The sequence below is a fragment of the Salminus brasiliensis genome, chromosome 5 (assembly GCF_030463535.1).
Source record: "Salminus brasiliensis chromosome 5, fSalBra1.hap2, whole genome shotgun sequence".
Lineage (NCBI taxonomy): Eukaryota > Metazoa > Chordata > Actinopteri > Characiformes > Bryconidae > Salminus > Salminus brasiliensis.
Genome location: NC_132882.1, coordinates 25,565,038 through 25,591,321, shown reverse-complemented (window position 1 = coordinate 25,591,321; position 26,284 = coordinate 25,565,038). Strand labels below are relative to the sequence as shown.

General features: G+C 41.0%; 1 protein-coding gene across 1 annotated transcript in view; it reads right to left on the bottom strand.

The window, feature by feature from the left end:
• Positions 1–26,284, bottom strand: part of sspo (SCO-spondin) — a 92,950-nt gene that overhangs the window by 52,551 nt on the left and 14,115 nt on the right. Inside the window, 27 exon segments of the mRNA XM_072679964.1 lie at positions 750–970; positions 2,694–2,835; positions 3,104–3,231; positions 3,496–3,744; positions 4,758–4,871; positions 5,115–5,326; positions 5,475–5,625; positions 6,211–6,393; positions 6,611–6,748; positions 6,881–7,033; positions 8,281–8,512; positions 9,337–9,437; positions 11,329–11,559; positions 15,863–16,099; positions 16,400–16,809; positions 18,064–18,157; positions 18,453–18,602; positions 18,911–19,020; positions 19,824–19,951; positions 20,108–20,310; positions 20,506–20,640; positions 21,100–21,356; positions 21,753–21,847; positions 22,291–22,474; positions 24,347–24,599; positions 24,990–25,155; positions 25,820–26,038. Coding sequence (XP_072536065.1) covers positions 750–970; positions 2,694–2,835; positions 3,104–3,231; positions 3,496–3,744; positions 4,758–4,871; positions 5,115–5,326; positions 5,475–5,625; positions 6,211–6,393; positions 6,611–6,748; positions 6,881–7,033; positions 8,281–8,512; positions 9,337–9,437; positions 11,329–11,559; positions 15,863–16,099; positions 16,400–16,809; positions 18,064–18,157; positions 18,453–18,602; positions 18,911–19,020; positions 19,824–19,951; positions 20,108–20,310; positions 20,506–20,640; positions 21,100–21,356; positions 21,753–21,847; positions 22,291–22,474; positions 24,347–24,599; positions 24,990–25,155; positions 25,820–26,038 — 4,896 coding nt within the window.

The window sequence follows — 26,284 nt, the reverse complement described above, 5'->3', positions numbered from 1 at the left end:
TTTTTTAAAAAGGTTCTATATGGAGTTCATATCCACAAAAAAGCACAATGCTGCCTTTAATACTGTATTCCATTTAATGCTGTCTAACAGTCCAAGAGCTTATCATTACTTTATTTCATCAGAGTAGCTAAAAGTCAAGAGGAGAATTTGAAATAATACATCATTGGGTAGAGGGTAAAACTGCTGGCCTCCCCATGGCAAACCTGCATTTGATTTTCTGCTTAAGCAATAAAATTAGTCTCTACCCATAACCCTCGTTTGGGCAAGACTCCTATTGGAAACTTTTACACACCACTGTAACATGATGAAAGTCCTTCTGGATAAGAAGGTCTGCCAAATGCCATTAATCCAAATGCACAACAGCACTGAGATATCGCAATATTGTTGAAGAAGACTAGACTAAATTAAAAGCAGCTTTCTCTTCTGCTTTCCTTTAAACAATAGGTACATACCTCATGCCCATGTGTCACAGCACACACAGAAAGTATGGACAAATATAATTTCAAATGTAACACAATAACTCACTCTACTAGCTATATGTGAACAAAACAGCGGTTAGTAGTTACCTTTATCCTCAGGGCCTCCCACCTATAAAGAAAAAACAACAACCAAATGTAAACTGAGAACCATTTTTGCTAAACCGGACCTGATGCTATTTTAAAGTTATTTTAATATTATTTTTAAACAAACATATTGTATTAAGCATGGCTATGTCTTACATGTGTAGTTGTGGAAGATGGTGTGCTTGCTGATGTAATGGCTCCCATACTGGGGGTCCTAAGTGGAACAGGGGTGGGGGTGACATGAGTGATATTAGTGTGAGGGATACAGCCTCTCTCATCTGCTCCATCTGGACACTGAGGGAATCCGTCACAGCGTGCTGTTGACTCAATACAGCCTCCTGGATGAGGGCAGGAGAACTGACCCTCCGGGCAGCCTCTAGGGCGCAATGTAGGAGATGGGCGGGTACCTAATGTACAAAGAAAACCAAAAAAATTTTTTTTATATTTAGATTGGGGACAATATGCATTATTTAAGAGCTGGACAGAATTCCAATACATTCAGTGCTAGTTTGTGTCTACATTTATAATCAAACAGCAACTAATTTTGATCATGTGATATGACTAGTCAATACCTAGTTTCACACACTCTCAAACACTCTCACACAGAGAATGTGATGTGACTTGCCAATACCCTGTTTTTCACCATGTACCCACCACAGTTGAGTTCATCTGAACCATCTCCACAATCATTGATCCCATTACAGAGGACTCCTTGTGGTCCGGTGGACACACAACGTCCATTTCCGCACTGGAACTCCCTCTCTCGGCAGGGCCTGAGTGAAGGAGGTATGGACACTAAAGGAGGACGAGTGGACAACCACTCATACTCTGTGAGAGAGGAGGACGGGGAAAGAGAGAGGGCATGAGAAAGGCAAGGAAAGGCAGAGAGGGAGGAAAAGGGTGAGACTTCAGTATTCTAAAAGATAGTATCACAGTATCACAACTTATCATGCTATGCATTTAATACATGGCTGCTGAATGATCATTCAAAAGTTTGGAATAATTATTTTTTTATGTATTTCATATAAAACCAATTTGTTGCAGACTCTCTAACACAGCAGCAGCAGATAAGGAAGGCATCTCTGAATAGAAATGAATGAAACACTCAAGAGGTAAAAGATCAAGCAAATATTTAGAGAACAGGAATACCCATGACAAACCAAAAATAAAAATAAAAAAATAAGTAGAATACCACAGTGAATAGTGCATCATAAACTAGCATAATAATGCTATGTAGACAAGGCTGAAGCTGTGTCTCAAACCCAAAGATGCAACAATTCTTGTCATTCTTATCAATTCTGCAATTTTGTACGATCAAAACCCAATATTGGTGAATTGGTGAGGCTCTCATTCACTCAAAATGCTATGTGAAAAATGGTGGAAACTGCCATAATGTAGTTAACTGTAATCAAATGTAAATGTTTATAAATATACTCATTTCAGTAAGCTCTGATGTGTCAGTCCAGCCTGCTCAGACTGTCTTGAATGTGCATGCTTGACTGAGACCTGAAAGAGCCTTTAAATACGAGTGCTTTCAAGTTCTCTCCTACATCAACTGCAGCCTTCATTTTGAGAAGCTGATTACAGGGAGTTTTTCTACTAGCAGGTAAGGAATTTGACAGGAAGGCATGTCAAACCATGAGAGATAACTCTTATTATACTAATAAGATGCTAACGCTGCACAGCTTCACAGGTGTAGGATAAATAAAAGGCAGCTGTCAAAACAAATTAAACAAATTACATATGTAAGACAAAAGTTATAATAGTGTACAAAACAGTGAACACATCCCAAGACAGAAAAGCTGAAGAAAAACATGTTAAAAACCACTTGTTGAACATGTAAAAATACACGTAGCTGTCTATTTTGTAATATTTAATATACAGTATATTTGTTTAGTTTTTATATTAGTTATTATAAGGTTGATAAGAAAAATCATTAATATGTCAAGTGATTCCAACCTTTTAAATGGAAAGGGGAACTGAAAGCTGTGGTGTGAAATTACTTACATATTACATTTACTTATATATTTAATTTATTTATATAAATTAATTTATATAAATAAATTACTTAAAATAATGCATCATACATCAAATAAGAAGTAGCTCAATAGGTAAGAAAATTTTGCTCACCGCCCCCACAGCCCATGAGCTCCACTCGCAGGTAGATGCCATTCTGAAAGTCATGAGGCATCACTCGCACAAAGCGGGCCATCACCATCCTGTCCAGCCTGATCTGAGCCACACCTCGATCGTCGTGGTTGCCTAGAAATATCTGGAGACAAGCCCCGCATGCACAAACACCATTTGATTTGCCAGGGAAAGTTGGAACATAGGCTAATTACTGCTACTGACAGGCTTTTTTATTTGTGCTGATGCTTTTAATATGGTATTTGTTTGAGCACATATTTGACTGTGGTAGACACAGGGTATTCACACGCTACCTCGTAATGCAGCTTGTAGTTTTTCCTGGCTTACCGTACCTTGTGTTTACTTCTTGTGGGAATTCTATCCGTAGTCAACGACAGTGAAAACACACTCACCTTGGCTTTAGGGCGAGCGTCTGTGATGAGTTCTTTATAGGTATACCACTGGCTGCCGTCAACACTAAAGGCCAGGTAGAAACTGGACACAAAGGTATCAAACAGCCCTCCACCCTGGGTAAGCAGCCCTGCCACACACAGGACAGATACAAATGGTTAAAGGACTGACGTTAGCTAAAAAAAAGCACTATATTGTTACAGTGTACAACAGAAGAGTATTTTAGAGAGGTGGGTGGATAGCACAAAACATTAAAAGACACATAATTTGAAAGGCAATTACATATTTTGAATATTTTGTAAATGTGTTCTTTTAGAATTAATGGTGAGGCCAAATAGGTACTCTGCTTTACTGCTGAGTGTGTGCTTAAGCATATCGACAGTTCGGAAGACACCTGTGATGTTGTATGACTTGAGCAGGTCTATCTGTAGGTAAGGAGCCTGGCTGTTGTGGGCGTGACTGTGAGGGGTGGACGCCGGAAGTTCCCTGTACTGCTCCGGCTCGGGGCTCCAGCCTTGCAAGTCACTCTGGGGCTCAAAAGAGTGGAGGCGTCCGGCAGAGGCTAGGTGTCCTGGCTGCTGAGAGGAGGCACTGAAGCTGGAAGCAGGAAGAGACTGAACTCCCAGTGGAGACCAACACTCATCTACAGACAACAAGGAAGAGGTGAATTGGATGCACTCCAGATAATCACATTAAATCTGCAGGGTGAGGCACGATTTACACTGAACAATTAAATCAACAGAACAGGTAGTGATGAATGTTTTTTCTTTCCTCCTCTTCCTTTTGAGCACAAGTGGCTAAATTTTTCTCCTCAAGTTTGAGATCCATTCAGTTGCAGTGCCACAATTCCATACATCACCACAATTTTAGACCAATTGCTCTTAGTTAAAAGATGCACGAGTATGTTGTTGAAACATGCCAGTGCCCTGCATAACATAACTCATAACATAACTTCAGCACTTTATTTTGTGGCAAATAGAGTGTGTCTTGGGAAATAATTAAATCATTATTCGGGAGGATTTTCTTAACAATTTTGTAACACTAAATTCGGAAACACTAGTTTAGGATTTCCACAGCACATGTTTCTATGTGTGCTGGGAAAATGAAATCTAGCATGTGCATCCTCTTAGTCACATGAAACCAGCCAATCTGCTTCTTTCGAACTGCCATTAACACATGTCCATCGTTGAACAGCCAAACACACTGAAAGGAGAACGCTAACTGACAATTTTGTTACATCATTTCACAAATGCCTGTACTGGCTAACATCGCACTGAGAGATGGAGACAGAGAGAAGGCCATTTATGCCCTCCCAGGCATGAATGGCTGTGGCATCAACAGGGAACAACTACGGGGAATTGCAAATGTCCAATGAAAGAGCCAGCGATACCAATAGCAAAATGATCCAGCACTGGACCCAATAGCCTGTTGATGTTGTAATGTCTCAAGGTATAATACTGTCTTTAAAAGTCCTCAAACTGAACTTAGTTATTTCCAATTCCCACTTCATGCTTGTTAAAACTGCTGAAGTTAAAACTGCTGAAATCATCTGACATGATGAAAAATGCTATGGCCTAAAACTGCTTTTCTACAGCTGTGGTAACAGAACCACTGTGTGGCTTTGCAAAAGGATGACATTGTTCATGTTCAACTGACCTCCAGGTGGAAGAGGAAATGATGGCACAACTGGTACACGCTCTGGTGCTGTGGAGGACTCAATGGTAACTGCTAGAGCTGCTGGGGTGGTTGGGGTGATCATGCTATTGTTGGCTAAAATAAAATTTGAGGTTTTCAGATTGGCATCAATAATAACAACATTTCACAATTCCTCTATGCCGAGTTAATGTGTTACCTTTGGCTTCACAATAGCAGCACTTGCTGTCTCCATCCCCTGGTATTAAGTTCTGACCCTGCATTTAGAAAACACATTGCTCTCTGACTCAAGGGCCTCAAAAAGGAAAAATGAGGCATTACAAGGTAATAATGAAGCTGTTGTTATCTAAATAATAAAACATGTAAGACAAATCAGCTGCTATTAGTCAACACAGCATGTTGACATACACACCTGAGGGCATCCAGAGACAGCATGTGGGCAGAAAGGGGCACACTGTACTGTGAGGTTGGGTAAACAATGGCAAAGTTGGCACTGTTCCATCTTCCAGCGATCACCCACTGCATGTGTGTGACCCTGATACTCACACTCTTCGCAAGGTTCTGTCTGACAGCTGGGAACGGACACACACACAAACATGCACATAAAGATGCAAGTAACCCACAACACACAGAGAATCATAAGAATGTGAGAAAACTGTGTGATTTGTGATCAAGCAATCACACACAGTCACCAAAAATGTAATAACAGGCCATTCTTACCGCCTGGCTTTTCGGTAAATTCCACGGCACTGTCTGCCATTGCCATGTTTAGAGGGGTTGTTTGGGCTGCGGAATGACCACTGAACACTCTGCACTCCACATGGACCCAAACATTCCCCCCAAGGGGACCAGGATGACCAACCACAGTTTACTGAGATCATGCAAACATATGGAGAGAGAGAGAGAGAGAGAGAGAGAGAGAGAGAGAGAGAGAGAGAGAGAGAGAGATAAAGGACAGTCTCAGAGCACTTACAATTGAGCATAATGAGTGCAGACAGTAAGTAAGTACTGCTAAGTTATAAGAGTTGAGAGCTGTCTGGGCCTAGTATTAAAAATAGCACACTTGAATGACATCCCATAAGTGAAACTCTACATATGCAGGTAGTGTTATAGACCTTGATGTCCATAGATGATAGGGTTCTTCTCTACTTTATTAATTCAGGAAGACAAACGAATGAACAGATGGATGACAGATAAGCAGAGAAGATGAGTTTTTGGTTAGGCTTCATTAATTGAACAAAGCGTGACGGTGGTGAACAGACATTTTTGATAAAGCTGTCAGAGAGACTTAAACCACATGACTGGTGATTGGTGAGGGTACTGCTTACACAAGCCGTTCCCAAGAATAAAACCTCCCTGTTTGTGGAAATGGGGCAAATTACGGTGAAATGTCATTAATTGGACCTGGACATTACCCAAAGCTTAAAACCAAGCACAAATCAAGAGGGATGTGTACCTGAGCATTCTGGATTGGGCTTGCATTGCTGGGGTCTGCCTCTCTCACACCTACAAATCTCACAGCCTCTCTTGACCTGCTGCCCTGGCCAGTATCGCACTCCCGACACCTCACACACACACTCCTCCGGCAACACACACTGCTGCAAGTGGTTCATGACTTTCCCCTCTGGACACCAGCAACCTTGACAGAGAGAGAGATAGAAAGAGAGATAGAGCGAGCAAGCGAGAGAGAGAGAGAGAAAAACAGATTAAAGGTAAAGAACCAGGGGTAAAGTTGTGTGATGTGAACAAGAGAACCTGAAGAGTATTAGAACCATCCTAAATAAGCAAACCCTAACATCAAGCAAATCAACACAATTGACAACACTCTCCTTTATCCTCTACATCTTATTGTGTACCTGTAAAGCACGGTGCGTCAGGATCACAGGAGATGTCGCTGGATATGTGAGCACAAGTCTCCAGACAAGGAGTACAACTGTGTGTGACCAGGCCAGCAGGACAGGAGACATTAGCACAGGCGTCCGGAGAACAAGGCTCTGCACATAAGGGTAGAGGCAAGAAAAGAAAAAGGGGGAATTTTTTTAAAAAATATGCAACACTTCAATGTTTTAGGGGTCTGAATGGCGACTGTTGAAGAACATGTGTTTACAGTATTATAGTTTACTCACTGATCACAGTAGTCAAGGCTTTTTCTCCTGGAAGCTCAGAGCAGGCCCGGCCTCCATTCTGTGGTGGAACACATACTCTCTCATGGAGCTCTATTCCTCCACAACCTTTACTGCAGTTAGACCAAGTTGTCCATGCTGACCAGTGTCCATCAACTGCTCAAAAACAGAGATGCATACACCGATCAGCCAGCCATTAACACCATCTGCCTAAAAAGAGTAGGTCCCCATTGTGTCGCCAAAACAGATCTGACCATTACCCTGTCATTGGTTTACAGGTGGTTCCCTTTTTTGAACTTTTGAACTTTTGGTAGGTACTGTCCACCACATACCGGGAACCCTGTCCTGCCTGATGTTTTAAAGATGTTCTAACCCAGACCTTAGCCATCATACTAATGTTTATTGCTTTTTTAATTCTTATTTATATTGTGTATATAGTGTAAATTATTTATCTAAATTTTTGTAACTGAGTGTCTTGCTATCCCTTTCTGCTGTCACACTGTGAATTTCCCCACTGCGGGACTAATAAAGGACTATCTTATCTTATACTTAGGCCCTTGTCAAAGTGGCAGTGGGGTATTTATTCCCCTCATAGATCTAGGATCTAGTATTTATAGCATTCTCAAAAAAAGAATTTGCTTACAATGATGATGGGTGATCTTAAAGAATTAAATACGGTTAAAAAATGACTGACCTCATGCAGCAGGTACATAGCATTAGTGAGGAAAGGCATTTGTTATTTGAACTAAAGTGTTTTTGAGATCCAAAAAGCTAAATTCCTAAATGATACAAACACTGTTTGACTAATTGAAAACAGGCTTATTCACATAGTCGAAAGGGCAGTCATTCTAAATAACCAGAACCACTCTGACCTTAGCACAATATGTGCCATTATTCCAGGCATTGGGGTCCAGTTTGTAAGCAGAACAGCACTACAAAATGGGAGTTGTACATTGTAATGTAGTTACAATTTCAAATTAAGTTTAAATGTTCTATCCATGCCATTGTGTTAAACTGTCTTACATTATAACAAAACATTAATAGATGTTTTGATTCAAATAAAATAAGATTTTTTGGATTTGGATATCAACTAATCAAGATGAAATGGTGATGACAGTCAAAACTCAGTGTTTGTTAGCAGTGTTAGCTTAGCATCCCCATAGAAGCGTTTGTCGGACTGCAGTTGATTGACTGGAACATGATAAATCATGTTTATTTAATTTACTAATCTGTTAGCATTAGCCACAGTTGCATTTAATCAAGTGTATGCCTAATTAGCTAGTCTTCAATGCAACAACATATTTACACCAAGGCCAAAACCTGAAGGGCACCTATATGTTTCCTCTAAATCAGGCCTTCCTAACTTAGATGTGGGGATGAACTGTATAAGAGACATCTCTCACCAGGACATGCTGTGGAGTAGCACTGTCGTTTTTGCGTATCCTCGCCCCTACAGTGTCCCAGTGCATCCCCCTGGGGGCACTGTCTGTGTCTGCTCATAGCACCAGACCCACAGGTGAGGCTGCAGGGGCTCCAAGGCCCCCACGTGCCCCAGTTCCGACAGCCCTGCTCATCTGAAGAACCGCCAGCCCCAAGAAGTGAAGCATCAGGGCAGTCTGCTGCTCCGTTGCACACCTAGGAAAGCATGCATGTATGTCTGAAGGGTTCCACATAATGTGCTGTGCATGCAATAATTTTAAAGCAGAAAGTCATGTCACTGTCAGGAGTGTATTCCACTGTATTACAGCATTACATATAAATTGGAATGACATGAATAACATTACAAAGGCCTAGTATTATCTGGTAAACACATGCCATTGTATTTCTTACTGCTTGGGGTATTCTTGAAAAGCTTGTGTTACATAAGAACAGTGTTTATGGTAAATCTTGAGGAGGATCAGTGGCATTTTCTTTGAATTGTAACGGTGGGAAAATAGTGATTAATAGAGATTAGTAACATAGTCTAAGTTGATGTAATTATGAATATACAGTGATGTGCATAGTTTTAGGCCCTTAACACACCATTTAAAACCATTTATCTCAGCAAAAAGAGTGTTTTTGCTTGTACAAACTCCAGATCACATTGGAACAGATGCAGGTAAACATAAATACAATACAAAGGAACAAGAATTTCTCATTTAGAAGAAAGCAGTTGAGAAGTCTGAGGAACAAAGCTTTTGTTCCATAGTTCTCCTGGACACCCCCAGCCAGCACAGTGTGGATGTGATCAATTCCATCCCCACCTATTTTAACAGCCTTAAGCCCTGATTTACCAAACCAGGTGTAGGATGATAGCTATAAATAAAACTGGACTCTCGTGAGGAGAGCTTTGGAGATGCTTTAATGAACACAGTGATGTAGAACCACTACTTCTTCACTTATTGCCAGTTAAAATTAATTTTCACAGGCATCTAAAACCTTTGCACAGAACTGTGTATTCTTCCTGTCTCATGACATACTGATTTGAAAGGGACGCAGGATCCATCCAAGCAGGAGAACTCAGGACAGGTGTAACTGTTGTTCCTGCCATCAGGGGGAGGTGGAGAAGCGCTAGGCTTTTCTGTAGAGAAAACAGGAGGAATTGTGAGCATGCCCACTGAAAGTCATCCAAAAGCATACTGTTAAAGAGCAGGAATAACACTGTCAGAACACTGTGCTTTGTAAAATCAAGCATGCATGTTTTGTGATAGCATCCAGTACTAATAATCAAAGGAAACAATGTAGAAAAGCTTGTGATTTTGTTTCAGTGCAGTAAAGCAGTGCTGAATTTCTATTTGACATCGGCTGCACTGAGGGCTCACCACACAACAGTTCATCCTCTCCTTTGGGACAATCAGGAATTCCATTACACACACGAGATGCGTTCACACAAGTTCTGTTATCACATGAGAAGCTCCCAGGACATGGAGGGATCCATGTGGAGCCTGAAATGGAATGTGGTTACACACATAAACACAGTGATTAGGGTGTCATCATGGATAAGGGGTTTTGTGGGTAAGGCAATTCTCACTTTAATGCACTGATATGGGAATTCTGGGTCAATGCTGATATTCAATATTTAACATGTATATTTCTGTTCACCTCAATTTTTTATAAAACGCAGAATTTAGGATCTACCTGGTTTAGCAGTACGGACAGAGTGACATGCAAAAGTTTGGGTGCCCCTGGTCGAATGTCATGTGAATGTACACTTAAATTGAATGCGAACAGTTAGGTGAGTAGAAGATGATGAAGACAAATCTTTAAACACTCAGGCACAACATTAAAAATTAACATTTCTTTTCAACAATGTTTTAGAGTGAAAAAAAGAAAATGGAGCACCATGTAAACGTGTGGGCACCCCAAGAGATTTAAGCTCTCAAAAAACAAAGTTTCAGACCTTAATTTGTTCGTTAGGGCTATGACTTATTCTTAATCATCACCATGAAAGGCCAGGTTGTAAGAAGATAGAAAAGCATTTTCAGTAACTGTTTCCTCAGTTTGTAATGAAACAAAGAGACGGCAGTTAACAAGAAAGATTGAGGTCAAGTTGAGGTCTGGATGATCAAGAAAACTTTCATTGAGAACTGTAAATATGATTGCTAGAACGTCAAATTAAAACCCTTGTTTGACGGCAAAATATTTTCAGGAAGGTTTAGAAGAGACTTGAGTCTGGGGAGGTGGTGCACTGTTCTACTGTGCAGTGACACCTTTATAAATCTGACTTATGGAAAAATTCTGTCAGTAGATGTCAAAAGAACATCTAAACAAGCTTAATAGATTCGGGAAACAAGTTCTGTGGCATGATGAAGCTACAATCGAATAGTTCCTAACCAGGTTTTGCATGCCACATACATACACACACTTCTGAAATGTACTCCAGAAGTGTAGGACAATTTACAATAGTGCATCACTTATAATTATAAACCCCTAAACTGCAAGGGACCATTAGTGAGCTCACATGTTGTGCCCTGAGTGCCTTGCTTTCATAATATAACATACCTTGAATATTAGTTTCATAGTGTTTTACAAATAAGTGATTGATAAAACTGATAATAATTGATAATGGAGTTTAAGTAGTTATATACACTAAATGTACAATTTTTCTATATGTCTGTGGACACCCCTTCTAATGAATGCAATCAGCTACTTTAAGTTGCACCCATTGCTGACACACCCATACAAACACACAGCTTTTCTAGTCCCTATACAGAAAAAGTACTGTTAATAGAAAAGGACTCTCTAGATCATTTAAACATTAACCTACTGGCACTATGCATGCCACTGTGTAGTGGAACTGTGTTCTCTGGAATGATGGTGCTCCATTTAATAATATTAAGCAGATACCCTGGACTTCAGAAGAAACAGCGAATGAGCAGGTGTCCCAATACTTTTGGTGCATGTACATAGTGTATGTGTAAAGTGCTCTCAACTGGTGAAAAATTAACAGAATAAGTTTGTCAGTGTCTCACCACAATTGTCCACGCTCTCATCAGAAGCATCTCTGCAGTGTGGTGTGCCGTCACACAGATGCACATGCTGGACACACTGGTCTCCACTCAGACAGAGGACTTGGTCAGGTCCGCATGTACGATCACACTGCTGCTCGTCACTTCCATCCAGACAGTCTGTTTCCCCATCACACCGCCATCCCAGCGGCACACACTGACCACTCGCACAGCCAAACTCATACTGGCTACAGCCTAAAACACAGTAGCCACAATAAAGTTTTCATCTAGCATTGAATACACATTTAAAAGTTCATTAAAGATACACCTGGAACACAGAAACATGAAATAGACACAGAAACATGGCACACAGATAATGCTGAAGTCATTGTAAATGATCTGTTAAACAGACATGTGGTAAGAGTGTAGTAATTGAAAAAAATTAATTAAATCAAAAATGATTTTAATCTTTCACAAAGGTATCTCAATTTTTGCAGCAAAACCGCCCTGCATGTATCTTTCCACTATTTTAAAGATACATGATTTTAAGAGCGAGTTTTAGACCCCAAATGTAAAACGTTTGGTGTCTCAGGCATCAGACAGTGTATTCATAAACAACTGAATTATGAATGACCTTTCTGTGAGGGTAGAAGAGGGAGTATTAGAGGTCCAGACATCTGGTTTCAGTCGCCAGCACTGTGAACAATTCTGACTTGCTAGCTTTCTCTAGAGCACTTTGAACCACTTTGTTTACGTCTTAAGTATCATATGTATAATGTATAATTATGCTAAGAATAAGTAAAAAATCTGTGGAGTTCTTCTTCAAAGGATCATTGCAGGATATAGTGCAATTTGCAAAAAGTGCGGACCACGCTTGACTGAGGCAAGGAGGAGTTCTGGGGGGCTTCGAGCTGATGGGAACCGAAGCCAGACCTCCTTGCCGGGCAGTGGATGGATAAAATTAAACCTTCAGGAGGAGCAGGGGCGGCAGAGCGGTGCAAATTTTTGTCACAAGAAGGAGAGAAGAGAGTAGCAGCTATATAGTGCATAGTAATGAAGAGGAGGAGTTAGGACGTGGTCCTTCTCCCAAATCTGCTGGGGAGGCAGCATCAGGAGTGAGGATGCCAGTAAGCTCAACAAACTGATCAGGAAAGGTGGATCAGTCCTGGGCTGCTCTCTGGAAGGCTTTGAGGAGTTTGTGGAAAGGAGGACTCTGAGCAAACTCACTGCCGTTCTGGAGAACACTTCCCACCCCCTCCATGATCTACTGGTCAAGCAGTGGAGCACTTTCAGTAACAGGCTCCTTCAGCTCCGCTGCAGCAAGGAACGGTACAGGAGATCATTTCTCCCAACAGCGATCTCACTGTACAACGCCTCGTCACTGTGCCGGGACATTATTGTGCACTGAGTGTACTAATAGAACAGTCCTGCTGTTTCTCAATCGGACACTATTCTGTTCATCACTATGTACTGCCACACAGCTCTGTCATCTTCACTGCCACTTAAAAAACTCTATTGTTTATCACTTATACTGTACTGATACCCCATGATGCGCATTATATTAATGTAGTTGCACTGCACTGCACTGCACTGTTACATTACACATAATTGATTCTGTATATTACATTATATCAATGTAATTACTGCACTGCAATCACTTTTTCCTAGTACACCGTATTATATAATAGGGTTATATTATGTATATTATAGCTGAATTTATTAATAGAGCTGTAGTTATAGTCATGTTTACTGTTTCCTATTTGCCACTTCTTACTACTATTTTATAAATAAAGTGCCTTTATTATGCTGCTCTCTTGTTTGATTTTGCTGCTGTAAAAACTGACTTTCCCTGTGGGATAAGTAAAGTGATCTATATATCTATCTATCTATTACATATCTCCATGGACATTGTTTTTTGGGCTAAATCTGTTTGGCCCACCATGAACTCAAAAAGAGACGTTAACAATGGGGCTGTGTTTTGTGTGTATGATTTGGTCCAAATTTAGCCCAAAGTGGAGTTTTTTACAGACCACAAATAGCCCTAATAATTTAATGAAAATGTTGTCTACAAATCAAAACTGGGCTTTCTGAATAAAATCACTTGCTGTTAAAATACTGATCTCTTGAAAAAAAGGAATGATTGCTTTTGACGACTGCTGTTGCAGCAGTGAAGGATCATCGCCCAATGCAGCACATTTAATTTAGGCGTAGAGGGATGTCTTTTTCTAGACGCCCTTTCAACGTCCTGGAAAAGGCGGCTTTTCAACTTTCACTTTACAACCAAATATCAATGTTGTTAAGATAATCTTTTCAGTGTCTTTTTAACCAGTTGTTGCTGAGTGGAAAAAGATCTGTCAATAAGAAATTAGTTCCATAGTAATTAAAATATTAAATAAAAAACTAATAACAAAATAATATATACAACATGAAAAGAGGGAATTTAAAACTTTATCTTTTTCTTTGTCAAGGTTTCTCATTTGACATCTTCTGTAAGAACTAGTCAATGACCACTGGCATCCTATCAGTAGGCAGGGTGGGCTCGGAATTGGGGAGGGGTTTAACTATTCACACAAGCACACAAATGGCCAGGCTCTTTTTAGGCTGAAGTTGTTGAATGAATGAATTCTTGGCACTGAGATTTTTGGGGCTCATGTTAGGGTACTGGCACGGCAAGCACTTGAAAATGTGTTGGTGAGTCAGTGGTTCCCAAACTCAATCCCACTGAGAACTTTCTTCATGACAAAATCAGTAACAAAGACTTGGAATTACTTGAAGCTACACTGATAACCTGTCTAAAAAGAAGCATACACCCCTTAACAACAGGAGTCAAACATCCCTTCATGTACACATGCAACATTCTCCTTCACAACTAATGAATCCTCTTGTCATTTGTTTCTCCTGAACACAGGGATCTCCTGTTTGTTACTTTTAGAGCATGAGTTTCCCCTGTGCCAAATGTTCTAAATATCACTCACTTAGCATTCCTCAACAACTGTGTAATTACACAGCTGCCTATGGAATTGAATTGATGGCAGAGTCATACACACACAGATTGAAGAAACCACAGAAGAACTGGCATACACTTTATCTGATGTCATACACTTCCAGTAAGGGTGTGTGGAGGCAGTTGTCATCATGTCAATTTGTGAAACAATCAGGAAAGCTTCTGACTCACTGGTTTGTTTTTGCTAAAGCCACTCTCTCCTCATTCACTCTCTTGTTTGTTTGACCACTGCTGTTCTCTCACCCTGGTATTTGTAGTAGTTTTTGGGGAATAGTGTGCTCTGCACATTTAAGTGGAGCACAAGGATGGTGTACCTGGTGGGTGGTGTTTAACCAATTATGGTGGCCCTAAAAACGCAGGGTCTATTGTTTTTGGCCCAGTCCAGTCCTGCAGTGGGGCCAACTTTAAATGGTGTGTTTGAACAGCAACCAACAAATCTTACTCTTTCTGCCTTCCCACAACACATATCTCTGGTGACTGGTTGATTCTCTCTGTTCACATTGTTCTTACTATAGAGCCAAAGGGACTGAGGTTGGTATCAGCTAAGCCATCAAAAAAGGAAACATGACTAATCATAGCATTTTATATTATGAATCAATCCACACAATCCCACTATTCTACCCAACAAGGTCTTCATGGTCATGAAACCTTTCTACGGACAAATTCCATGATATATCATTAGAGCAGACTGTAACACAACACGTGATAGTTAAGAGCAGCTAGGTTGTGGGTATTAGCCCTCACCAACATTAGCAAACGGGACACACCATTACTGACCTATTGGATCTGTAAAACAGCAGATTAAGTTAATGCTACCACCCAGCTGTCAGGCAGAAACTGAGCAAACACTTCATCTCTTTTTATCTACTTGGTGTAACGGTCACTTTAAGGTGGGGTACAGTGCGCATGTGCATGGAGAGTTTGGAGGAAAGCGCGGGAGAGTGTGTGCGTATGGTGAACCGTGCTGGGTTGTAGCCTGGGTTCTCCAGCTGGTGTTGTCTGGGAAGTTGTGACGAGCGAAGTGGAGGTGCTCTCATTGCTCATTAAAACCGTCTCTGAAACCCCTGCACGACGTGTTCCCTGCGTGTCTCCTAATGGAGCTAAGTATTCACCTCTCCACGAGAGCACCCACCTAACACCATACTTCCAGTCGTTACATTGGCAATGCATGTTCAACCATCTTCATTTATATTAGCAATGATCTTTAGTCACAATTTGGTGCACTACACTCAACTAAACAGGACTATTTATTTATTTATTTTCAATAAAACCTGCAGCTGTTCTAATGATATCCATCATAAGCTCAGAAAAGCATATTGTATTTATCACAATAACAAAATCTTTCATGATATCGATAAGATTTCGCCATATCACCCACCTCTACCACAAGGTCACACAGTTTGGGAAACACTGACCTGAGGCAAATGTACTTGTGTAGTATATGGTCAGCGCTGTGCAGTACAAATCCAACCTTAACCTCAAGCCTCAAACACCAAACATCAATCAACCACAAATATTTTGAGCCTGAAAATATGTGCATGTCCCTTATTGTACCTTTAGCGGGACAAATGACTTCATCGATTCCTGAAGGGCAGTCCTTATGGCCGTCACACACTCTCTTGGCAGGTACACACTGGTCTCCAGGGCACTGGAACTCCCCGGGAGCACACACACACCCGCGCTCATCACTGAAGTCACCACAGTCGTCATGACCATCACAGCGATGGAGGTAGAGAATGCAGCGGCCAGACGAACAGCGAAACTCCTCTTCAGCACACACTACTCCACAGTCTGTTTCAGGGAGATGGGTAAGGGCATTTTAAAGAAATGTATGAAAAAAGTCCATTGCATTTACAGACTTTGGTGATGTCCTTTTTAACTCAAAAAGCTTTAAAACTTTACTTTGGATTATTTCAGATTCAAATGATGTCAAAAAGTGAAAAACGGTAAACATGGAAATACAAGATTTTTGTATGGCAGCAACAACATGTGTGTTTTTATATATATACAATTATATTAAAGATGCTTAAGACTGGCTTTATGCACTGCCATAGTTTCTAACCATCAAGGCCTAAGTAAAGTACCTCTTACCTTTTTCATCAGAGTCGTCAGCAAACCCACAGTCCAGTCTTCCGTCACACATTTTATTGGCAGACAGACAACGTCCATTAGCGCATTGAAATTCTCCAGCTGCACACCCAGGCATCACTGTGACTGGGGCACAGAACTCCTCATCCGACTGGTCAGCACAGTCGGGATGGCCATTACAGCGGAGCTCCACGGATAAACAAGCACCGCCAGAGCAGCGGAACTGCCCTGGGGGGCATGTGGAGGGGCAGAACTCATCTGAGCCATCCCCGCAGTCATCCTCATTGTCACACAGCCAGAGAGAGGGAATACAGCGCTGGGAGCCGCCGGTGCACTGGAACTCAGACTCCAGACAAGGTACAAAAGGAGGACACGCAAGCCCAGTACAATGCCATGTCCCATTAGAACAGGAGCTGAAACATACATCACAAGGACATAAATACTGTACATTATATATAGTATATTATTCCATAGCAATCTGTATAGTGGAATCTATATAGTGGAAATATCATTCAGACACCAGAACAGTTTTCAGTAATAGCAATAATTAGTAATGGCAATTTCTACATAAGCAGTAAGTTCCATAGTAATTTGTTGTTATGGTATCTTATCTTATGGTAAGTTTGATGAATACTTTTCAAACAGTCAGTATTTGGACAGTGACTACTTTTGTCATTTTGCCTCTGTACATCAGCACAATGGATTTGAAATTAAATAATGCTTGTCTGAAAAGCTGTTCAGTTGGCTTGAGGTGAAGTGATTGACTGGCCATTTAAAAACTTTCCATTTATTTGCTTTAAGAAACTTGTGGGTTGCTTTCTGCAGGGAAGCGCTATCCTTTCAGTTTTGCAGCTTTTGATTAAATCTGAGCAGAGAGATAGCTGGCTGACCCAGTTCCATTGGCAGCCATACATGCACATTCCATAACAGTGCCTCCACCATGTTTGATGGATGAATTTGGGTGCTTCAGATCAACAACACTTTCCTTTCTTTTTCAGACTTAATCTTACTCCAGAAAGGAAACCATGGTACTCTTCACTTCACCACTTCTTTGGAATGAATATTGAGAGTTTCTATTCAAATGCAATAAATGAAAAACTCGAGGGACCCTATGTTACACCCTGCACAAAACACATTGCGATGCTCATTGCTATCTTATATGCTGCTTTTGGGCTCCTCCTACAGTATGAAATTTAATTTGTGCTTTGAGCCACAATTAGAGGACACGTTTTTCAGGACGAGCTGAAAGTGAACTGGTACTGAAAGTGAAAGAAGCAAATAGACTGACGTGTTAGAGTAATATCACTGGATACACAAATATGATTTGCCCACTTCTCGCAAGTTACATACTGCATTTAGCCCAGATTTCATATTCACTGAGCACAGAAGCAAAATCACACAAATTGCATTCCATATTATAATTCTTTTGTAACTACATTCTCAATGTTACACCTGCTGTACAAGTAATTGACTCATCTACAGTGCTGATCAGCCATCATGCTGGATTTAACACTGGAAAAATACTGGAAGCCTAAAATAGTGTAGAGTACATTTTACATTTACATTTTATTTTATTGCTTCTGTAATACATGTAATTGTTCATTCAAAATAAATACAAATACACATTCTGTCAGGTATCAACATCATGAAAATACTTCCACACTGACCAGTTCTGACAGTGCTGAGTTAACGCTGCTCCAGGAGGAAAGAAGGAGCCATCCCATTCACACGGGCACTCGGCTGGAGTGATACAGCCGTCGCCTTGAAAAGACCAAACAGAAAAAGCCCATAAATCAGACCAGCTGTCCAAAAAAAATCCAGGACCAAGGTCATGCAAACAAACGCGTACCCAGTACATACCATACATACCAGCATTAAAGTAATGGGACAGATGCATTTTTGTCAGCTCTTAAACATATGACCAACCAATATCACCAACCTTTTAACATTGCAGACAACTGAGTTTTGTATATTGTGGATAAATTCAGAGTACGTTCAGAACAAACAATCGAGGACACACACACACACACACACACACACACACACATGACCTAACCATGACGAACAGTTCCATGAGGGCAAAAACAGCCCTCTACGCAGGAGAGGGGGCTGCAGTGGGAGTGCAGACTGGGAGTGCTGCCAGGACAGACAGCAGAGCATGTGGAACCACAGGCTTCATAGACCAAACCATCTTCACACTGCAGAGCTACACAGAAAGAGAGACAGGATGGGACATATTCCAAACAGCTTCAGAATCACCTTAGGAATGGCAGGAACTAGGGATGAACCAAACAAAGGCGATTCTGACAGAAAATGAACATGCAGAATGCCACATGCCACGTACCAATCAAATTTCATTGTAGATAACTTGACAAGAATTGACTTGTAAATCTAAACCATGTTATTGATTACTGCATAGTCATTACAACAACTATTAGTGATTCCAAACATTTAAAGGGCAGTAAATGTCATGTCAATGATCTTATGGCAGGGAGAGTGGTGCGTTAGTCTTACGGCAGAGCTCCTGAGACCTCCAGTGTATGTACACTCCTCTGCGGTTGCATTCCTCAGCGTACGCAGCGATTGCTGTGCACAGACACTCACAGTCCCCTCCGGAATCACAACTACAGAATAGAAACAGACAGTAAACCAAGCTGAGCTGCAACATGTGGCTCAATGACCTGCAGAGAATTTAATTAACCGCATGATCAGGGCTGAATTACAAAGTAGTGTGTTCAAATATACATTCATTCATATTAGCCCAGTCTGGACCGTTCCACCCATGCCAGCTTCTTCACACATACAGATCTGGGCATTTAGCCCAAATACGTGCATAGGGGTCTCCAGTGAGATTCCAGCACTGAATGTCACTGTTGAAAGCTATTTATGATGTTTGGAAAGAGACTTAGGCCAACTAGCAGTGGACAGTTCTGCATGGAATTTTCCCAGCCTATTAAACCCAAGTGTAAATTAGCGGTAATGCCACTAAGATGTGTTGATGGGAGACTTCCTTAAGCAATGGCAGCAGTTAAAGCACTACTTGGACACACATGCGAGCTTGTGCCCTGATGTAACCACAATATGTGCTCACAATCTGTGTTATTGTTTTTAAAATCTTTTGGTAGAGCAGAACTTCACCGCCTGAAGAATGTTTTGGTGGGAAAGAACTCCTACCAACATCACTGTCTCCTGAGTTGATGGCTCTGCATTTTCACTGCACCTTGTACAAGAACATATGTAGAGGGTCTTAGGGTCTCTAGTAGAGAGCCACAGCAGTGTGAGAACGTGTCATAGGTGCATTTTCACAATCACCCGTAACTTTCTTTTGTCTTTATATTAAGTGACCCACTGCTCAAATGAACATCCTCCCTGCTTCATTACGGGACACTATCACCGATACTCAGATCATCAGATGTCTGGATCTTACCCGCAGGCATCAAAGACACACCAATCGTAGTACTGCTGATAAGGCACTTCAGCATGACAGGGGGAAAACAGCTCCTGGGTGATCACTGCACATCTTTTCTTTGCCCAGGTGACTCTGTGAGGGTTGATCTAGAAAGATGAAACATATAACACTGACCTGCCTGGTCATGCTATTCTTTGCTTGACGCACCATTTCAGTCAAAACTCCCATTTACCCTAGTTTTCCAATATTCCAATGCAGTCAGTTTGCTGTAAGAACCAAAGAAGAGAGTAAAGGTCACTCACGGCACAAGGATCACGCAGGTCCTGCTCTGTAACATCCGGGCATGATGGGCTAACTTTCCAGGAGTTCCCAAACAGCTCTGCCGTGGACTCCACTATGCCTTGCCTTGTAGTGAAGTCATTCTCAGTGTCTCCATCAAAGTTCCCGCATAAACCTCCAACCCTGCCTCGTAAGTGTGGCTCCAGTCTCACATACACACGCATGCCTTTCAGAAGAGCACCATTCCACAATGAAGAGAAAAAACACATACTGTTCAGCTCTTTCTAACAGCAAAGCATGCAAACTGTACACACCATTTCAGGGACGTCACGATTGTTAGCTGGTGTGTGTGGCTGTCATGAGAGGAACACAGTAACTGTATACATCTCAACATGATCAAACAGGATCTTAATGGCCATACCTCCATCCCAGAGCAGGGTGACTCCGAGCCGGGAAGAGAGAGACACAAACATGCCGACTTTCTCCAGGACTAAACCGCTGCCAGAATAAGACTTAGGGAGAGTCACCGGCATGCCGTTTACTGTCACTGCTTTGCCTGAGAAATAAAAAATATATATACACCAGTCTTAATGCTGTCCTGCATCAGGTATATGGGTAAAAAGATGATTTTCATATCAATGGCTGAGGATTATTTAGCACAAAAGTCTGTTTAGTTAAATCATGAGATGTTTTATTACAAGCTGTACATCATTCAGGGGTAAATACAATACGGTAACTTGATCATAGTCAAATTACACATTACTTACTGTTCAAATTACATTACAATGAATAAAACATGTACAAAAATGTGACAAAAATGAGTAATAATGAATCGTAAAATATTGAGTCCAATCATGAAAACATCTGAGATTCGGAACTGAGAGGTCAATATTTACAATATTTAAGTACATTTAAATTTTATGTATTATTGCAAATGCAATATTAAGATAAGATGATCAAACTTGATGAAACATGAACATGGAGAAGACCATCAAAATATGTCTGGCATCCTAACCTCGTAGCAGGTGAATGGCAGTGTTGCCAACGGTGAGTGTGACAGACTTGGTGCAGGTGACCCCAGTGCTGCCGCAGGGAACATTCTCAGCACTGACGCTGAACAGGCCACTCATCTCCTGGGCCAAAATGTACTCGCAGTCACCCAGAAAGGAGAAACAGCGGCCATCAAACGTCACATAGTGCGGATCACCAGTCGCCACGCATGTACCAGCACACAACAGCTGCGTGCAGTGCCAGCGGCGCTGCTTACATACACTACATAAGACAGAGATGGGGTAAATACAAAGAAATGCAGTATACAGTATCACTGATGTCACCATTCTTAAAACACAGTTTTAATAATTATGGGGTTTTTTTATTCCTTCTACACATTTACAGTTTCCGTGAATTTTGTATTGACAACAACAGTGTGCAAAATAATAACTGCACACCCCACCCCTTAATAAGCAGCTCTAATGCAATCGTTATGTAACAGCATGTTTTCAATTATATAGAAAGGTCGTCACTGTTTCACTCTCATGTGCCAATAGAAAGTCAAAACTCTACATTTGAGTGTTTCAACCTGGGGCCTAAAGGAAACATCTGTTCTCTTTACTCAGAAGTAATGAAAAGTAATAAAATAAATGCAGATCAAGGGTTCAGTTTGCTTACCATGTGTTGCAGTCTTTAGAGATGGTATCATTGGTAAAGAATAGTCTACCGTTGTGGTGACACGGGCACTCATCAGGAAAGACACACTGGTCTCCCTACAGAGAAGGACCCAGCAAACAAGGAAACATGTGCATGAGGTCAAAGACAATGATTGGGGTTAGGCAGAGCTATGGCTGCTTTGCTAATCACACAGATGTCAGCATTCATCATCTCAGTTGGAAATGTACCTCTGCTGTCTAATGCGATTTATCATTCATTATCTATCTATTAATTATTCTATAGCATCTATGAAACTAAAATGTAAGGTATGCATTCATGAGAGTGAAGTGTTGCAGTTGATAATTCATTAAAATAACTAGGGCCCATAATATTTTTATTGTCGTACACTCCTATAAATAATATGTGCAGTCTGTATGTTATATAACATGTTAAATAACAAGCTACCTAACTAACCTATGCAGGACTCCTCTGATCTAGCAGGATGTAAATGAAGAACTATTGAAACAATTGATTAACAGAGATTAAAGAGGCCACCTACCAAGAGCACGGTTCCTTCTGGACAGACACAGCCGTAGATGGGCTCAGTGCAGGGCGCCTGAAGGTTATCCAGGCTGGAACAAGTCCTTAGGCACGAGCGAGGGGAGAAAATCAGAGAGCCTGGACACTCCCTAACCTCAGGGCACTGGTCATCAGAACAGTTCCACACACCATTTCCACACACACTTCAAAGAGAGAGAGAGAATGAGAGTGAAAGAGAAAAGCAGAGAATTTAAACCTAGTTATGTATTAATTATGTGGAAAACGTTTTAATATGAATTATCTATGCATCATTTCAGAACAAATAATGGCATCATGCAAAAAAAATGTGCACGTCATGTAGAAAATACAGCAGATTCTGAAAAGTTAATGTTGAAATATTTGTATTCTGAGTCATTTTGGTGCATTTCTGTTGATCTATTCATCATGAAATTCTGAGTCAATGTAAAGACCTGTCAGATTCACATTATGTCCCTATCCTGTGTCCACTCTTTACCTCACTTACAGCTTGCATTCTTTTCAGAACACCCACTCTCAGTTCTTTTTCCACCTCTCCAGTGTTTACCCTGAGAGGTTGGACCATTTTCCACTTCGCACCATCCAAGTAATCACCAACACATTGCATGATGTTTAGATCTGGATTCTTGGGTGGCCAGCTCATTGTTTTGACAGATTCAGCAGATTGATTTGATCAAACTTCTTTTTGTGTGTTCATAAAATGTAACTTATAGGTGCCTTTAGTTGTCATGGGGTAAAAGAAATGCAATGAAATCAACCTATCCCGATGAGTAAGACAGCGGGCCATAGAGAGACTTCATCAGAGCTCTCTTACCTCAGGATGTTTTGGCTGGAATTCTTAAGTTTATGAAAATGTGAGAATGGATGTTTTTTAAAGGGGGTGTCTTTATACCAGCATTCTGTGGTATATCAATGCTGTTTGACACCTCATACTGTCTCGTGTCAAAATGTTATGATGAACAGACAAATGAAAACAGTTTATAATGATTTGTGAACAAAAATCTTTGACCTTCTTTTAAAGTTAATGAGTTCACCTGTAACGTTGCCGTTCTGTATTTTCCACTATAGGAAACAACGACTATCAGACCATGAATATGACTGTTGTAAGATATTCAAGTTCATTTTCATTAGAGTTACAGTTTTGCTGATCAAACTGGAATTCAAAAAATGCTGCAGCCAGATGAAAGTTCAGCACACTTCATTACAGCCTTTTAATCGTTAGCCAAACAAGACATTGGAAAGATGGCAGATGAATCATACCAGGAGTCTTGGCACAATTTCAAGCTGTCTGCACATGCAAAACCAATGACACAACCAATGACTGGGGTATAGTCAGAACCTTGACCAGTCACTCGTCGTGTTATTGGATTTGCACTAGCTGTACAGTCAATGTCCTCATCTTCTCTTACCACACCAGAACAAAAGCTTCAATGAGGATGACTGGGCATCCAAGATAATTCAAGATTCTTGTCTCTCGTCATATACTGTAATATGGTAGTGTTTCACAAACAGGATGAAAGGTCATTTTCTGCTGAATCATTGAATCTGTTATCAACGATGTGATAAAAAGTCACCTTTAGATGCTAGGATGGTCGTAAATTCAATGCAATAAAAGGTGCATTGCTGGAAAAGTGCTACTGCCACAATTTTCATCTCGCTCATTCCATCATCACACCATCCTTTCTTTCATTGCTATCTCCTTGCAATAGTACAACATGCTGTAATTAGGGGTTGGCTCTTGGCTGACCCCCAATAATTGTACACTTAAACTGTGCAATGATTGTGTAGCAATGGTGGCTATGATGCAACGGTGCCGGGTACAACATGTTGTCATATGAGCAGCAACTTAATAACTTTTCCCACTAATAAATTGTGGGAAGGCTGGAAATTTAGAACCCACATGCAAGTCCTTGAATTTATAAGGGTTAAGCTGTTAACAATATTTTCACAATACAATATACAGTAATATACAGTAAGATCATTCAACACAATAATAACTTAATAACGTAATTTAACTGCACATCCCATTCCTCCCATACCAGGTGTTGCAGCTGATGTGCACAGAGCTTCCTGGCAAGTGGACTTCCCCATCGTGTATACATGGGCACATGTTGACTGGAACACACTGGCCTTGGTCATCCTGCACCAGACCTTCTGGACACTGGCAGCCCGGCACGCAAGACCGGCTGCCCGCATCCTCCTCACAGCTCCAGCTTTGCTGCAAGTCAGCACAAGAGCCTCCACATGCTCGGCCACACTCTTGATACACCTGCCCCCCCGAACACTTCACCGCTGTGAAGAGAGAGGACACAGAGAAGCAAAGAAATGAAAAATGATTCATAGAGCATTAAATGATTTCATAATTGAGAAACATGTGCAACCAAGAATATAGTTTGAATAAAAGTAATATTCAGTCATAATTCATATTAATGTGATTTATTACCTTGTTATTTCCAAATGACTTGGAATATTTAATTAATCCACATAAAACTGTCATTTACCACACTATAATCTACATTGACAGAAAGATAAGTTTCTTCTTCTTCCAAAATTCATTCAAATTAGTTTCACAGTCGTTACTGCTCTAGCTACTGATAACAAACTTCCTAATATGAATGACTATATAATAAGGCTATAGTTTAAAGAAGGTTAAGTTAAGAAATGTCAAGGCTTGGCTCTTACGGCAGAAGGTGTGGTTTCTCCAGCTCACTGGCACCCCCTCCTGGGCACAGTGTTGAGCATAGGCGGTGAGGACAGTACAATGGCACGATCTGTGGGGTGTGCAACTACACACCTCACTCAGACATTTGCGCATGTAGGGCTCCCTCTCCACTACATCATGACAGGCCTGCAGAGAGCAACACACCGCAGAATTTCATTTTAAACAGTGAAGAGTCTCGATTTACATACAACTGACATGTTTGATCGCTATGTACTACACTAGTCTACTAGTCTATTCACTATAACCCTATTAATAAGTAATCAGTAGGTGCTGAGAGTGTATGTTGCGCAGGTAATAAGACATTTATCTTTCTACATGCCAACGCCTAAAGCAGCAAAAAGAGGGTCTCTCCGTGTGCATAGCATTACTAACTGCCTTAACATCCTTAGAGGAGAACAGTAAACAAAAACCTTTTAGACAATGTGATTGTCCATACCTTAAATGTTGGGAAAGCTAGTAAAAACGTAGTGCCATGAGGCAGTTTTCCCAATAAATGTGTGTCCTAACCTGCAGACTACATAGTGTGTAAAAAGTACCGCACCACCATTAGACCACAGCTTATTGAGTTTGAGCTGGAGCGTCCCAAAAGGGAAGCTGAATCTAGTGTATCTGCGTTGTGCTTGTGCCACAACAAATCACAGAGAAGAAAGCCACTAAAAACACTGAACAAATTCTGAAAATTCTATAAAAATGTGAAAACAAATTCTACAATTATCATCAAACCAAACAGGAGAATAAAAGGTGATAAACGGGTAACAATTTTTGCAGATAACCAAAGTAATCAGCCAACCTGAAACACAACACTGTGGAGAACGGCACAGACACTCTCTGCGTACTGTCTGCGTTGGGTGTAGGTGCTACAGGGGTCAGAAGTTACTGGTGAGGGCAAGGGGCATGACCCAGAGCTGAACTTGGCAGTGAAGGAGGGCACGCTGTTCTCAACATCCCCCTCTGGTGTGGTGAAGTCATCGTGCTGATTCCAGGTCAGTGTTCCACACAACCCCCTCACCTGCCACAGATCATACACATACACAAACACATACGGAAAGTATTCAACATGGTGAGCTCAGAGATCCATTAGGTTATCAGTTAAGCACAAACGGATGTCTTTTTCATTAACTGTGCCTGATTTGCACTGATCTGTGCAATGTAACTGTACTGGCCAATGGTCGAGTATTGTATGTGCCATTACAAAACACATACATATTACAGGAGGAACACTTAATATCAGCAAAGCTATAACAGCAGATTTCTG